This window comes from Pantherophis guttatus, chromosome 3 (genome assembly GCF_059756535.1).
Source record: "Pantherophis guttatus breed Tessera chromosome 3, ASM5975653v1, whole genome shotgun sequence".
NCBI classification, from domain to species: Eukaryota; Metazoa; Chordata; class Lepidosauria; order Squamata; family Colubridae; genus Pantherophis; species Pantherophis guttatus.
The window spans coordinates 75,407,796-75,425,542 of record NC_142065.1 but is presented as its reverse complement, the minus strand read 5'-3'; the positions used below and the strand labels follow the sequence as shown (position 1 = coordinate 75,425,542).

Below are 17,747 nucleotides of genomic sequence, written 5' to 3'. Positions count from 1 at the left end.
ATACTCAAGGAAAGCCATCAACAAGGCAGAAGCAGTCAGACTTCACAAGCTTTTGAGATACTAGAGTTTTGATATGCTCAATCGCCTTCAACAAACAGAGATAATAAGCTTGCACCTGGTTTGCCCCCTGGTTTTTTTACTTCTGATCTATTCTCCATAGCCTTCCAGGGCCAAGTTTGGTTTACAACTCCTTCCACAGCCCTTAACATCGCAACCTCTGTACTTACCTTCCATGCTGATCTTGACGTTCCCATCTTTTCTGTTAGCTTTTCTATAAAACTCTTTTCTTTTATCTCCCAACTCATAATTCACCATTTGACTCTACCTTGCCCTTCCTTTAAAAGATCTGGAAGAACATATCTAAGGATACATGTCATTGTAAGGTCAGTAGCTTTACAAGGATTTTGTCTTCTGTTGGCATGTGTGGATATTGGGCGCATGAGCATACAACATCCAACAGGATTCCTTCATTTGTAACGACGGAACTTGAAACTGGACACTTCGTAGAAGCACCATCCATGAAGCTTCTCTTGCTTTTAGGTAGGTGATTTCCTTTTCTAAATAAAGATTAAGACTAAATTAGAGTTAGGAAATAAACAAGGTTCTCATAACAATTCAGAAATCCCTTTATGGTAGTTGCTATGTTTGACAAGCGCAACAGACATTTAGCATCTGTAAGAACTGGCATGCAAGAACCCTTATGGATTCATTCTCATTGAATCTAGAGGAGAAATTGTATTGTAATAAAACACAGCCAAAGTAGATTTATTTGTTTATAAATGGCCAGATTTGTTTTTTTTAAAAAGATGCGTTCTCTGCATGAAAGAATAGTAATAACGTATAATAATGCCACAGATAATATGAACCAGTTCAACGTTATATTTACAAACTTATTTAATCTTAACCTTTAAAATAGATTTATTATTGTAGTTCTGGTCATCATTATTCAAGAAAGCAGCTTCTGGTTTTCATGAAGCAATTCGTCTTAGACTTGTATATTAGGACTGTGATCCAGAAAAGCAGTATGTAGGTAAATAGGTTCTCTCCTATATAAATTGGTTTTACCCAAACACTTCTTGATCATTAGGCTATAAGTTTTTTAAAAAACTTGGGAGTAAATCCCACTGAGTGTGTTTTTGACTGCTGCTAATCAGACTGTTCGTCTGTTCATTCTTTTTTCTTTATATTAATACCCACAAGCAAATATGTGCATATATTTGTATACATAAGTGTGGGGAGATGTGAATCACACACATATATAAACACACATACACATATACTGACATGTATATATAAAACAAAGGAAAGAATTTTCACGATAGCAGGGAAAGAACAGCAACATAAAATATGACAGAGACAATAAAACTTTCCCAACAAAAATATTTTCAAATGCTTACTCAGGTATATAACTATTTTTAAGCAGAGCTTTTAAAAGTTTAGTAGTGGGAATGTAATTTTTCATTTGGGAATAGGATGCCTCAGTCAGGTTCACACTAGTAAGTACCAAACTGATTGAAGGAGAGCTAGTTTTTTAGAATAGAATAGAATTCTTTATTGGTCAAGTGTGATTGGACACAAGGAATTTGTCTTGGTGCATATGCTCTCAGAGTACATAAAAGAAAAGATGCATTCGTCAAGAATCATAAAGTACAACAATTAATGATAGTCATAGGGAAACAGTCAATATAAATCTTAAGGATACCAGCAACAAGGTTACAGTCATACAGTCATAAGTGGGAAGAGATGGGTGATAGGAACAATAAGAATATTAATAGTAATGCAGATTTAGTAACTAGTTTGACAGTTTTGAGGGAATTATTTGTTTAGTAGAGTGATTGCGTTCGGGGAAAAACTGTTCTTGTGTCTAGTTGTTCTGGTGTGCAGTGCTCCATAGCGTCGTTTTGAGGATAGGAGTTGAAACAGTTTATGTCCAGATTTTAAAATTCGGCATGTGGTTTACTCTTAACATCAGCAGTTTTGTGTTGCTTTTCAATCCCTGTAGTGTTTCTTGCCACCCTGCTGGATAGTTGCTGCAGCCTCCAGAACTGTACCAACCCATGTCACAAGCATGCCAAATGTGAATTTCGCAATGGAATCCATGGTTGTTACTGTAGCCCAGGATTCACCGGACCTGGGATAGATGCAGATGGTAACAGTGGTTGCTATGGTGAGACACTAAGCTTTGTTTGATAATTTTTCCTCCTTTTAACAGCCTTGTAATTACATCAAGCATCATATGGGAGAACACTAAATGTAGATATATGAAGGTTGTATGGGCAATATTGGAGAGCTGTGGATCCTTTTGCAAGTCATTGGGAAGAAATGCTTTGAATCCTGCCCAAGTGAAGGCACAGCAGTTACTTGTTTTTAAAGCAGACTTTTTTAGATTTCCATGCAAACCTGGGGGAGGGGGGAGAGAGATACTGTTGTTTCAGGCATTAATTCACTAGCATTAAAGAGGCTCTTAAAGCAACAGCATCCATTCTTTTCAGCCTCACTCAGAAAGCCAAAAGGGATGTGGCTGCTTTAACTGGTAAGGCATGAAGGGGGCAGGGAGGTTGTTGGGTGTTGTGTTCCTACAAAATCTAAAGCAGTTTTTCTGAATCGTTCTCAGAATGTGTACAGCTGTATCATGTAGTTTGTTTCTGAAATTATGCATTTCTTACAACTTGTGCCCAGGCTAGTACATCCTTAATTCTGGAATTCAGGTAGTGTGTTGTGATGCCATTGCAGCTCATGACAAATAAGCATTAGCAGTATAAGGTTTTCCAAACTGTGAATGGACCACATATTGCTTAGCACAGTCAATTGTTAGCTGGACGAAAAATTCAATGGCAATAAAAATTATACTTTATAATGCCAATTTTCTGGAAATTATATCCTATTTGTTCAACTGTCACCTGCAAAGTTCTTACTCACTGTCACTTTGCTTTGAAGTAACTTTCAGAAGAGAGCTATTGGTGACAGACCCACTGGAGAGGGATAATTATTTGTTGATTCCTCTCTAGGTTTTAGGTGCTAATGGAAGATTTTATCTGTGGTTCTGAGTTTTAATAAATGCTTAACCTGTCAATCCTAGGCATGTTTATTGTCAAACTATTCCCAAACTGTTCAGTAAAGTTCTCCTTACTGAATAAGCTTTTACAGGATAGCAATATCAGCCTCTGATTCTGTGCACATTTTCAACGTGTCATTATTACAGCTATTAAAATGCCAACATAAAAACACAGATTAAATATTCATATATTTAATGCATATTGTAAGCACATATAACAAATATAGAAAATAATCTGTTGCAAATACAACAGATGGCAAATTAATGCTCATTCTCATGTTTTTATGCATGATACCTTCTATCAAATTGTAATAAATGTTGTTCTGTAGTGTTTCTCAAGATATTGATTACAGTAATATATTGCATTTTTGCTGTCTTATCTAATTATTTTGAAGTTTATGATCAATCCTCTCCTACATTAATAGAAAACCAGATTCCATTTTAAACTCCCCAGATGCCTGGAAATGTTGTTATATACTTGGGATATACAAAGTTGCAGCTTTTCAAGTGAAGAGTACCCCAAATCAGCATGCAAAATTTCTGACTACATTTTATATTTTTTATTATCAGATCCTTCCCAAGGATCTAAGATAATAAAGCTACCATATTAATTAAAATAGAATTATAGTAAATAATATTAATTTCATCACAGTCAGCCAGATGTTCAGACTGGATTTGACATTTTTATCCATTTATTGACTTCTTCCCAAGGACCTGGCATAGGGAGATGTTGATGTTTTATTGTGTTGGAGGTCTGTCTTTCTTATTTTCTTTTTGTTGGCTTCCTTGAACATTTTGTGCTGGAATGCAAAAAAAAAGAAAAGTATTTTAACAAAAGAAACACTTCCTGCAGCAAGGAAATATTATGTCTAAGAACTAGATAATAGAGTACTTTAAAATTAAAAGAAAAAAATGTTTCTTGAAGGCAGTAACAGTTTGGGATTAATATTTTCTGTCTTCTAAGAACATATCTACTATCTTGTTGTAATTGGATAAGATCTTAGAAGGATTAAAAGACAGTCAGGATAATAATTAGCTTGAAGCTAAAATATGGAACAATGCTTTGACTTAATGATATGTTAGATACTGTGGTCTGTGCCCCCCCCTCCCCTTCCCAGTTCCTTTTTTCATAGAGAGGGCTTTTACTGTTGTAGAGATAAATGCCGGCTTCATTTTAATTGATAATCTTTGTTAGCAGTTATTCGTCTATCAACACAGATTCATTTTTGTGTGCTCACGGGAATCTCAGTTCCCCAAATAGCACCCACAGTGAAAGCATATTAGTTAGATAGGTGGTAACATTCACTGTTACTGTTATTAGCATCGATTTAACAATTTTGCACCTGTTCAGTAATAGCTAGGTTTTTAATGATATTGTTAATGATGTTATTTAAATACTCATTTTTTCCACTCTATTTCTGGCACTTTTTTATTGGAATAATCAAAGAAGCCACAGGAGTTATTGCTTACAAAAATAAAATTCAACCTTTGGAAAAAAAATAATTTATGATGGTAAAGAAAAGATCAAAGTTATCAATTTAATTTCTTCTAAGCATATTCAATCATACATCTAATTCTTAACTGTTGGAAAAAGCAGGAGAATTGCATCCTGAGTAAAGTTTCAGTTCTCTTTGAGCAGAAAGAAGTGGCTGGGGGCCAATCTTTGTCATTTATGCTTCACATTCCAAGATTCATTGCTTATCAGATTATGAATTGACTATTAACAATCAAATTATTAATTAACTATTAAGAGCAGCATGTTTCTATCACCTCTTTCTTTTGCAGAAAACATCTGCCAATAGCTTTGGAAACTTCTCCTTCAGTAACTCTTGATCCAATCAAGAACTACAATCTGTTTTCTCAAGAATGACAGTGACAGGAAGTGGCTTGAGTACCATATAACTTTTATTAACCTTGCGGCAAGTGGACTCTAAAAAATCAAGGAGTTAAATTGCTGCCAAATCTCTAGGGCTTCTGCAATAACTCTTAAAATCTTTCTCCATGCCTCAGAATGTGAATCTTGGGAATGTTCACATATATAGTCAGATCTTCAACAAGAATACATGCATACAGCAATATGTGCACTCTATTTCTTTCATAAAACACACACAAACACATATACAAATCCATAACCAAATTAAGATTGCTTTTCCCAGTATATGCAGAGAATGATGCAGAGGGGACAAAGGTTGAACTAAATCACTTGTAGGCAGTTCATAGTTTAGGTTCACAAAGAGCTCTGCTTTTAATTTCATTCTTAATTTCAAGCAACAAACTCAGATACTTGGTGGTCAACCATTACTCCTTTGGATATGTAAGAAGGGAAAGGAAGGGAAGGGAAAGAAGGTAAACAGGATGTGGAAAGGGTGAGAAGGAATCAGATGAGGGCTTTGTATTTGAAGATTGAACCATTTCTGTAAATTACAATTACAGTTTTATATTTGATTTAAATGTAAATCAAATCTTTGCAGAAAATTGCAGAAAAATAGAATTGGTACTATGTATAATCCCTGTCCAAAAACAATTCAGATAGTGTTGGAGACCTATGGGTGACAAAGAAGATAAATGCAATGCATTGTTCGGAATTTTTCCCTTCCTTTTCCCCATATTAGAGATAAAAAGAGCTGACATATAGTCTGTTTTGTAGCTTTACTATTTTACTATTCCCTATCTTTTTACTTGCCAACTGCCAATTTGGTCTAGGAATAGCACAGTGCAGAATATTCAACTAGTAGTTGAATCATAGTGGGTTTTTTTTTTAACTTTCTAAAATATGTCAGAACAATGAAGTGAACTTGTTTGTTCAATTGAGCCCAGAAAACAGGGAGAGTAGAGACACAATAGCACAATATTATTTTGCAAATATGAATCACAATTTTCACTCTTACAAAACAAATCAATCTCCCCTGAAAAATAAAAGCGGCTTTTCTAGATATCAAGAATAGTGTAGTCAGGTCTATTTTAATTCACATGCAGTTACAGCTCTGAAAAGCTACAGTATATCCCAAATACAAAGCAATTGTATTTGCTTTAGAAGTAATTCTACAACTCAGGCTATCTTTTAAGAGAACCAGTGTCACAACATTTAACATACATCTGAAATGCACTGACAATATAATGCATGAGACCTACACAATAAAGACATTGGCATCATGTGTGAGAATTTCTTTGCTTTCAGATCCAGTAACTTTCCTTTAGCTCTTGAACATTCAAAAATATTAAGAACTGAGTGTGCTGGTGTTTGAGATAATATGATAGTTCAGTCTATGTCCTTGAAACTAGGTATCCTATTTGCATATGGAAATTGCATATTTTGTACTGTAATCATCAAATGTATCATTGAAATAATTATTAATCATTTCGGACTTAGCTGTTGGTGTTTCTTGTTTCTAGTGAGTAATGGGTACTAGTTTTCTGTTTTCTGTAGCAGACTTCTTTGTCATATCTCTTGAAGTATTTATTTATTTACCATATTTATATAGCCTCTTACTTCACAAACCTAAATATTGAAGAAATGTGCTGAAACCAGAGATATATTGCAGCACACATTATTAATATCAAAAAGATCAAACTTCTTTTGCCTTTTTTCTCCTCTTTGTATTAGTTTCTAGAATGTTTTCTTTGGTTAATGTCAAAATCTTCTCTATAAAAGACGTCCTTTATACTTGTCTAAGGAACCCCCCTGTGATTTTTACTCTGCTAGTTGTTGCCAAAGGCATTGCTCAACTCTTTTTCAAGGCCATTGAGCCAGCATTGTCCAAAGATATTTCTGTGGTCATGTGGCCAACATGATGTCCCAGAACACCATTACCTTCCCACAAGAGGGGTACGTATTTATCTACGGGCATTTGAATGCTTTTGAACTGCTAAATTGGCAGTTGCTGAGGCGAGGACGGGAGCTCATCCCATCACATGGCGCTTTGGTCTTAAACCTCAGCTGCCAGCTTTCCAGCTGACAAGCCCAGCATCTTAACCACTGAGCCACCACGCCACCATTAAACCTATTAAGGGTTGAGAATATGAATTACAACAGAACGTTACATTTGCTAACTTGATTTCATTCAAATGTGCTTGGACAACAGATAGTCTTAAATTTAACTGATATGTTCTGAGTTTCGAGGAAAATTTTAAAAGGAGAAAGATACAAAAGTGTTACCTTCTGTTGACTAACATTGGAGGGTTACTACCATTAAAAGTAGTTCCTTCTAAAGAAAAATGACATTGGTATGAAATAGCTCCTAAAATATTATGATATTTCTAGCATGAGAAATATGTGGGCTGAATGTCTCCCTTAGTTAACTATGCCTTAGCCTCAGGTTACAGTCTGGTTCTGGCAAAGTCTGGCCTGAGGCATTTTACATCAAACTGGCAAGTGCTACCAGATGATCAAAGCTCCACCCCTTTATATTATGTGTTCCATGCATCAGCCACATGTAAAAAGGGACAGAGCTTTGATCACCCTGATTGTACCCACTGTTTTGATGTCATTGATCCATTCCTGCAGACACCCCTGCCTATATTTTCCAACCCTTCTTTACTACACCAAAAGACTCTTAAGCTTTCTAACATGCAAGTCTGCCAAATAACAGAAAGCAGCACTCAATTCATCTATCTACTTGAATATTTCCTCTTATCCACAATTCATTCTTTAAGAAATGCAAAGTGAAATTTGGTGCAAGATGCTCTGTGGTCTGCTGGTATGGTTTGTATGTAAATTGTATTTCAATTTATCTGAGCAGCTTGAGGAAGCCATGCTTATCACAAGTTCTTTCATCTTTCATAATTGTAAACTCAAGCAAGAGTTTCAAGCACATCATAGTAGACCTTGGGATTTATTGGAAGAGTCTGGAAAATTCTGCAGAAAACACCATGACTTGGGCAGAAAATGCCCCAATTTCACGATTCTGTTATGCAACAACGAAACTTCAGATTTTTCATTTAGTCAGACACAATTCTTAATAAGCTAAGTTGATGGGAAGCTAGAAAAGATGAATCCATACACAGTTAAAAGGTTGTTATATTTTTGCTTTAAATCATGGGTGTCAAATTCACATCATCACGTGACATATCGCAACTTTTTTCCCCTTTGCTAAACTGGGCGTGGTCGTTGCCAGCACGTGACGCATCTGGCCCGCAGGCCACGAGTTTGACACCCCTGCTTTAAATGCTTTTTTTTCTTTTTTTCTTAGTTTATAATATAAAATACAAAAAATATAAAAGAAAATAGTAGGAAAAATAGGGGAAGGAAAAGGGAAGGCGAAAGTGTAGGCAAAAAGGGGGGAAACAAAAGGCATTGACTTCAGACTCCCTTTGATGCAGTAATAAGATCATAACATCAAACCTCATTTTTTTTAAGTTTACATAATAGTATAAACTAGCCATTTCTGTTACAACAAACCTATCTAATCAATAAAACCCAAAATCAAAGTTTCATTTTTTTTCACCTCAAGCACAAAGTCCAGAAGCGGTTTCCAAGTAGAAACAAAAGTAATTGTGTTTTTTTTTTCCTTAATCAAAGCAGTCGGTTTAGCCATCTTTGATAACTCCATCAACTTTTGCAGCCATTCATTCATTGTGGGAATCAAAGTGTTCTTTTATTTTTGTGTATAAAGTAATATTGCTGCCATCAACATATATCAAAGTTCCAATTTTTTCCAAGTTCTTTTTCCATTAAACCCCAAAAAATGTTTCTGGTTTTATCTTTATATTCACTTCGAGAATCTTCTGTATTAGGATGTGAATCCTACTCCAATATTTCTTTGCTCTGTCATGTGTGCACCATAAGTGATAAAAGGTCCCTGCTTTACTTTTGCATTTCCAACATTCATTTGAAATCTTTTGCTTTAGATGCTTGAAATATTGGAGCAGATTCGGGCCAGGTTGGGATCCTATTCCAACTGGGGATCCGATGCTGTATGAATTCATACAATATTGCTCTTTATCAAACATAGAGGTTGCAAGATATTCCACTTCTGTTCTGCAGGCATAACTTATAGCTCAAAGGAAATATACATGATTTAAGGCAACCTTCTTCCCTAAAAGGAGCCCCTGTTAAACTAAGTGAGACTTATTTCCAAGCAAACATGTTGAGGATTGTACAGCATCATATATTTCCTCTTTTGTCAACTTTCTCATTAAACCTTCTCACGCCAGTCAGTCTTCTTATCTTCTCCATTGAGATTTGCAGTTGCAGAGTGAGAGCAGCCTGCGTGAAAAGCAAAAATGTATTTTACAGAATGTCTAAATTATAATTACATGATTCAGTAAAATGCTCAAATATTAATAGTAACAGTTCTTTTATAGCATCTTCATCTATCACTCCTGTGCAGTGCAGTTTCAGCACCTTACAGTAAATAAAATAATATATAGTGAAGCCACAATAAAAAACATTTGAAAGCAATGAAAAAAGGGAATGTAGTCGGGAGTTTTGAAAAGATAAAAATACACTGAGAATAAACTCTAAAAACAATTGATTGAGACACTTTTGAAAGGGGAGAAAGAAGGACAGATGATGGCAAAGTAGAAATATAATGTTCCACAGTAAGGCTGGATCACAGTGACAGAATCCCCAAAGAGCAGGCAATTATAAGGAATTCAGAAAGAATGCATTTATTTAAAGCAATAAATGCATTCATAAAAGCTAAAGCAATATCACTCTCAAGTCCCTAGGTGGTAAACAATAGCTTGATTGTTCAAAGCTGCCATAAAGCTGAATCATATTATTTTTCATAGGTGATGAAAGTTGGTTTTGATTGAAACTGCACTTTTGTTTTGTTTTTTTTAAAAAAAATCCACTGTAACAGATTTTGAATGGAAACAGCTAGCAACTTTAAAACCCATCACATAGATTAACTGTATTTATTTGGTCACAATGAAAAGGTGACTTCTCTACATTAGGGACAGGCTTTATGGTTGATGGGTGCATTGCCAATACATCCATGAGTATAGGCTACAAACTGTCTTTAAAATAATTTGTTAATACCCATCATCGTATGAAAATGCTGATATTTTCATGTCTTCCGTATGGGCTTCACTTAGAAATCTGGTTGGAAAAAGGAAACAGAATATGATAGATTGCTGGTTTGAGCCAACAATTCCATTCTTATGCTCCTCTGTTGAAAACCAGGGGAGAATTGGCAAAGACTGCATGGAATGACACTGTTGCAGTTAAGAGGTCCTTTATGGTACCATCTACAATACATGAAAAAATATTTTATTATTTAACAGTTTGACCTGATCTTGACTAGTATTGTTGATTCAGTTATTTATGTTGGATTGCTGCAATGCCTTCTATATAGGATTGCATTTAACATACAATTGATCCAGAATATAGCAGCTTAAGTACTAGTTGGTTTTTTAAAGTTTGTTTGTTTGGTAGCCTTCAATTTAATATTGACTCCTAGCAGCTGCCAGCACAAGTCCCTGCAGTTTTCTTGACAAAATTTCAGAAGTGGTTTGCCATTGCCTGCTTCCCAGGATAGAGTGACAGTGACTGGCCCAAAGTCACCCAGTTGGCTTTGTGCCCAAGATGGGACTAGAACTCACAGTCTCCCAATGGATGGCTTGACCACTACACCAATTGTCATTAGTTGCTTTACTCATGTAATATTATTGCTTAGTTATTACTAAGCATCTGCTATAAGCCATTCAAAACGCTGGTTGCCTCCCTTAAACTTGCTAATGACTAAGGGGTTAGGTATCTTTGGGACAATCTCTTCCAAAGGTTCTGTCCATCTATTCTGAAAAAGAAGGCTCCCTTTAGGTCTTTACTACAGAGATTGACATCTGTAGAATTTGTACAGTATCTTGCATGTCGCTAAGTTTGCTAGGCTAAATTTATTTTAGATCAGTAGTCCATTAACTGAATTAAAAGTCGCTAGATTTTAATTAGAAGGTTCTAAGAAGCTATAGTTTGGATTATTATAGTTTGGATTAGTGTTTTGTTTCACTGTTAACAGTCATATAGTGAAAATACAGAATTCATCATTAAATCTAGTGTTAAAAGCACAATATTTAAAGCTTTGTTTTGCCAGAATATGAGTAAACCCAAAAATGTTTTTATTGCCTAAGAGTAGGTTCTTCTGTGATAACCTTGTAGTAACATCAGAGGTGGGTTTCACATATTTTTACCACTGGTGCACGTGCGCCTTCCGTGCATGTGCTTTGCTCGCGTGCACACCTTCCGCTTATGAACCCAGCCTCAAAAACATGGCGAAATAAGGCAGCATAGCACCAGGGAAGGTTGGGGGGGTCCACCCATGATCTCCGCTACCGGTTCGCCTGAATCGGTACGAACCAGCTGAATACCACCACTGAGTAACATCATAGTGTTTTCCAGACAATTGTAGGTGGAACATGCAGAACAATAGAATTTCAGTATAATATGTTTTAAGTACATTCTGAATGTACATTTATATTGTTAAGATTATTGTGTACAGACAATCAGGTCTGAAAGTGATGAATAGAGATTTCATCCCACCATGGCCATTTTAACATCTTTCAACATAGAAAAAAACCCTGATTGCAAAAATATCGCATATTTATACCTATGAATCAAAAGAAATAAATATTTGACCTCTACAGGGAGGAGTCACAAAATATGGGTGTTTCTGGCTGAAGAGGCCTAAAAAGGCCGAAATAGTGCTATCCCAGTCTCCCATAAGTCACAGAAGAAACAACATAAAATTTCTGACAGGTCTGAAAGTGATGAATAGAGATTTCATCCCACCATGGCCATTTTAACATCTTTCAACATAGGAAAAAAACCCTGATTGCAAAAATATCGCACATTTATACCTATGAATCAAAAGAAATAAATATATATATATAATGTAGGTAGGTAGGTAGGTCTTTGGTTATTCAGGTCTTCTCCCACATAAAATTGGAAGTGTCTTGGCGACGTTTCGATGAAGTCTCATTCGTCATCTTCAGGCTGGTGTTCTCGACTTCGTGCTTCCAGGAGCAATGTGAGATCGCAGCTGTCTCTTCCTTTTAACTGCTAGTGGGGGTGTGAGCTGATTGGGTGGGAACTTGGCTGTGTTCTGATTGGGTGGAGGTGTGTTCTGATTGGTTAGGGGCTTGGCTGTGCTCTGATTGGATGGGGGGTTGGTTGTGCTCTGATTGGCTGGGGGTGTGTTCTGTTTAGGTGGGGGCTTGATTGTGCTCAGCTTAGTCTGAGTTGCAGGGGGATTTGAGCTGGTGAGCTGCGTTGTATATATATATATCTGTTTTTAATATTGACCTTGATTATGCTTCTGTAATTCACTCTTCATGAGACTGTCACCATACAGTCTATTGTAATAATTATGTTTTTATTTGGGTCAACATCCTTTTCCTAAAATGTATGTGAACAAAATTAGAAAGACATGATTACTTTTGCCTAGAATTAGTTTCCATTTGTTTTGATCAAATAAATCCATTTATTGATTCTCTAATTACTATATTTGATGGGGCAACTTGAATCCTGCTCTCAGTTAATACCTGTAATAGATGAGGCATTTAAAATGCTTTATCTTCAGATAATTAAATTGGAGTGGTTTTCTTCTTGGTCATGGCTTTCAGATTTGGTAAGTAAGGAGAGCCAAGTGAGTTTAACGCTATAACATGCCTTCATATATAGGCTGAAATAACATAGAGACCCTTTAAGGTCATCTTATGAAGAGTTCGATTGAATTGCAGCGTTGGAGGGGTATGGTCAGAAGTTTAATGTATAAATAATAATAGTTGTTTTTATTCCTTTCCTGGACTACTGACTCACTGAAGGAATTATCTTTTCCTATCTACTCTAATAAAAGCAGCATTTGAAAGAAGCATATTTTCACTCAACCCTAGCATTTGTTTGCTTATTTGTTATTATTCTTTAATGTACCTTTTTAATCTGACCATTATTATCTCAATCATATCTTCCATGTTAAGATGATGATGTATTTCTGTTAAGAATGCCAATCAGTAGATGTTCATTAACTGTGTTATGGAAATAGGATCTGAGCAGAACATACTTTGCACTTGGTGACAATTGCTACACCTAATGTTAATATACTTGGTGTAGATTATTTAGCTAGGACTATGGGCTATAACGTCCTCTCTTTGGACAACTCCCCTGCGGCTGTGCCGCCAACAGCAGCAGCAGCTTTATTTTCTATGTAAGTGATTGGCAAAGGTTTTCCTTCATGTAGGTAAATCTTATAGGACCTGTGGTTGCTGGCCTGTACTAGTAACTGGGCGATATGGCAGCAGGGTTAAACTTTAAACAATGAATGGAAATGGAAGAGAAACCTATTGTCATAATCTGAATTCCTCTTCTGTAGACCTGTGATTTATATCAGAGGCATAGCTTTGTTGTGAACAATGGCAATGTATCATCCCTTAAAATACATGGTATATAAGGGCCACATTGCCCCCCCCCCCCAAAAAAAAGTAAGTTAGGACATATTAGTCACTGAGGCTAAGGGAAAAACTAAATTTGGGTTCATTTATGTTGCCTTTACATTAAAAAAAACAAAACACCAACCATACCCTATTATATATATCATTTAGAAGTGCCTGAGTATCTTGTTTTTAAGGATCAACTAGAAATGTGTATTTATGGAAAGAAATGCATAGTCAATCTTTGAAAAGTATATGAAAACAACCAAGAAGACAATTTAGATCATCTGCAAATGTAGAAATTTCAACTCAGACAGCACCATACATACAGAACAGCATTCTGTAACTTTAACAGAATGAGATCTCAGGTCTTTTTGTTATGATTTAATGTTGGACATTTGTTATCAAGACACCAAACTCTTGTTTTTGCAAGAAAAAAATAAAACTTTTTGAAAGTCCCCCGTCCCCCCGTTTAAATAAATGGTTATTTTCTTTCAAACATTTGAATCCAATCTTTGTATATTTTAGAGGCAGCTGTGTAATGGGTGCTGCAATTTAGAAAAATAGCTTGGGTGGATATGTGAAGGTCTGATGCTTTATTCATAATGAAAGCTATTCACATGGGCAGCCATCTAAACAAGTTATTTTAAGAGTCGGCATAAGCTCTTGCAGTGACTAGCATATTTCTTGATTTAATACATATTTCTTATACAGACATTCTACATTTCTTGGAAAGAAATTGTGACTTATGCAAGGAAAAAAAATGATGATTCTAACTGCAGAGCACATTGTCCCATACCCAAAATAAAAATACAACATTTTTAAAGAGAATAGTAAAAAGTTTACACTGGCTATGTCATATCCTCTATTTAAAAAAAGGAATCAACTTGCTAGTTGGTATTTATAAAGAGATAAAAAAACAATATGAAATATATTAATTTATATTATTTAGCATTGACTCTACAGCCTTTTTGGTGTAGTGGTCATAGTATTTAGTTAGAAACCAGGAGACGATAAATTCTAAACCCAGTTTATGCACAAAGCTAGCTAGATGACCTTGGAAAGGAGACAAGGATGAACCACTTCCACATGATTGCTAAGAAAGCTGCGGGAACTTGTCCAGTCACCAGGACTCAGCACTAACACAAAGGCGCGCGCGCGCACATACACACACACACACACACACACAGAGAGAGAGAGAGAGAGAGAGAGAGAGAGAGAGAGAGAGAGAGAGAGAGAGAGAGTTAACTGTAGTTCTTACCCATTTATCTACACCTGCAACAGTAGTAATTAGGCTTATAATGAATAAGTGAAAATCTACTCTCTTATACTGCATTGTATTTCCTATCAGCAACTCCTAACTTTGGGACTATCTATTCACTGTATTGTTTGCAATAGCTCTGGAAAATTCTGTGTTCGAAATATAGATAATACAAATACAACACTAATGTTATTAAATCTGCTTCTCCTTATCTGCTGTTCATATTTTTCTCTCTCTCTCTACTTTTGTTGGCTCTTTTATCTGCTTTTGCCAGTTAATTGTTTTTGAGGCTTGTTGATGTTTAAGAAATGGACATTGGACTATATTTTTGGAAGTTGATCCCAGTGGCGCTTGTTCTTGTGTTGATCTGGGTGCAGAGATTGACTGGAAGAGGAAATATTTATTGACATTAAATCTTTAAGGGCAAATATTAAGACATTGAAGGAATTTGCCGATGGTCTGGATGAATAGATATAATCTTTGAAAAAACCTGGAGAACTTATTTTCAAGAAGAGTTTATAAAGGATTAAGGGAACTAAAGAATAGAGCTGTAGGGAGATCTGGATTCAAAAGGTAAATGGTAATTCAAGAAGCACTTAGAGATAAATGTAGTACTTGTGAGAAGTATGTGAAGCTTTTGTGAGATAGGTGGCCATATAAATTTGATAAAAACATAAATAAATATAGAGAGGGCTATTCAACTGGCCACTCGTGTTAGGGTCCAAAGGGACCTTGGTTCTCCACCCTCCCCAGACCTGCCAGGCACTTTGTCTTAGGCCTTCCCTGCAGCCTAGACCAGACTACTTCTAATGAGGTCTCTTTCTTGGTGTGCTCCTTGGTTTTATAATGAGTTTTGAGAGATGAAACACCAGAATGCTTAGAACATTGTTGGAGAAAGACGAAAAGTGTCATGACTTCAGAACCAGGCTCCAAAATATAGGACGATTAGGTCCTCACTGGGCCCTGTGATTCAGCAGCTACTAAATGAAACACACTGTCTCAGAGATGTCCTAAACCAGCATTGAACCTTCTTTATCTAATGGGGTGCCAAGAAGCAGGGCAAATCCCCTCAGCATGAGAATCCTGTACCCCATCAAAATAAGTACCTCATTATTTTGTGCAAGATGCTGACTCTGCAAGCAATACTAGTGCTTCGTTACTGGCAACAACTGAGCAAGGAAACTCTCGGCTCTGTTAGTGTGGCAGGGAGAGAATTTAAACTGTGCAGGGACTGCCTTCTATTGCTGGAAGGATCTTTGGCATCTGGTTTTGTGTTTTGTTTATTCTTATGTCTAACTTCTGCTATCTTTTTGACCTTGGTGTGTTTCCTGGCCAGATCTCTGACTGTTTCCTTGGAATTTTTCAAGATATTGTAGGTTTCTGATTATGGACTATCTGACTTGGATTATGATTTCCCCTCAACCTCTAAAAATTTTGCACATTCTTCCTCCCACTTGCACATTCTTCCTCCCACTTCCCATTCTTCTTTTGCCCCTCTATCTGTCTGCTGCCAGCTCACCAGACAAACTTCCTGATGTCTAGACAAGCCTTGCTACACACATTCTGTTCCAGTCACTCTACTCCATCCATCCATACCCACATTTTGTCTCCTTGCTGCATTTTGACCACGCTCCATCCACAGTGTGTTTTCTACTACCCAGAATCTCTGCAAGCCTTGCCCCCTCTCCAAGTGCCCATATTGCACCCACCCAGTTGCATGGGTGCTTTCTCCCTTTTTCTGAAGCCAGGACACACACACACAAAAAGCAAATCTGATATAATGTGAGAAGAGCCCATATTTTGGCCTACATTATGATGATTATTTCTCCTCCCTGATTGTGTTTGATTCTGATTCTGATTCTTCCTGATTATATCTGAGGAAGTAGACAAAGTCTTTTTATTGACCTCATTGACAGTTCTTGGCCTATCCTAGTTTATTAAAGCAGTTTGGGAGAGGATAGGTTCATGTGGTTTTGGGCTCTTTGAAAGATTGGGTGATCACACCAGCATTGAAGAAGGTGATGGTATGCCCCTTCCTCAAGTGCTCATTACTGGGCCCATCCCTGTTGGAGAATCACTGGCAAAAGTTATGGAACAGGTGATTGAATGACAACTACAGAGGATCTTGAAGGAAATGGACAGTCTGGACTCGTTTCAATGTATCTTTAGGCCAGGGTAGATTAGAGACACACTGGTGGCACTTGCTGATGACTTTTGGTGGAGCCTGGATGGAGGGGATACATCCATTCTAGAAATGCTTTAATTTGTATTATTGCACTGTGTGAAGGCTTCAGTTTAGTGACCTAGAGGCCCTTTTCCAGATCTGTGATTCTCTGTATCCATTCTACTGATAACAGATAATTGAGGCAGAACAAAGACTATGCATAGTCAAGTTTATCTGCCAAATGGCAAAAATAAGACATTCATCATTCCAAGATGTCTTCCTGTACTTCTTATTCTACATTATTAATCCTGGAATCAAGAATGTTATAGTTGAAAGAGAAATAGGTGTCCAGTGCTCTGTTGTTGTTTTTCAATCAGCATTTTTAGAAGCCTTATATCTAGCTGCTTTCCTCTACAAAGATTATCTCCAAATTTAATTCCAAAACTGGCCCAAGAACTATTTTCTATACTTTTTGGTTGATCTTCTTTCTTATGCATGGTTGAGGGGTTCTGGATACAATTGAATGAGCAGATCGGTGCTTCTTCTTTTTTTCTTTTTTTTTTTTTTAATGCTATATCAATACAATGCTTAATCAATGAACAGAAGTACTTATGTACAATGAAATCAAGTTGTGGGGAAATGAAAATTGCATCATTATGTCAATAATGATGATGTTGGTAAAATAACAGGTTTCTACTGCTTGATAACAACTTCCAAACAGAGCAATCATCCAAAACCCCAGTATCTGAAGAAAAATTTCGTTAGGGAGAATTCTGTAAAGATCCCTATTACAATCCAAATACTATCTTCTTGTTGTTTTTGTTTTGCAATAATAAGCATTGTGTGCTTAGAAGATTATAAAACTAATGTTTAATGACTGAAAACCAAAACTTTATTCTCTA

The 17,747-nt window shown here is 36.3% G+C and overlaps 1 protein-coding gene across 2 annotated transcripts in view; it reads left to right on the top strand.

Annotated features, from left to right (window-relative positions):
* The first annotated feature begins 359 nt into the window (after nt 1-359).
* Nucleotides 360-17,747, top strand: part of ADGRL4 (adhesion G protein-coupled receptor L4) — a 100,353-nt gene continuing 82,965 nt past the window's right edge. Inside the window, exons 1-2 of one of the 2 annotated variants that reach the window (XM_034437057.3) lie at nt 360-540; nt 2,003-2,167. In XM_034437057.3, the coding sequence (XP_034292948.2) occupies nt 420-540; nt 2,003-2,167 (286 nt within the window). In that variant the 5' untranslated portion in view covers nt 360-419. The remainder of the gene's footprint in view (nt 541-2,002; nt 2,168-17,747) is intronic. The other variant, XM_087889863.1, reaches the window with a different exon arrangement.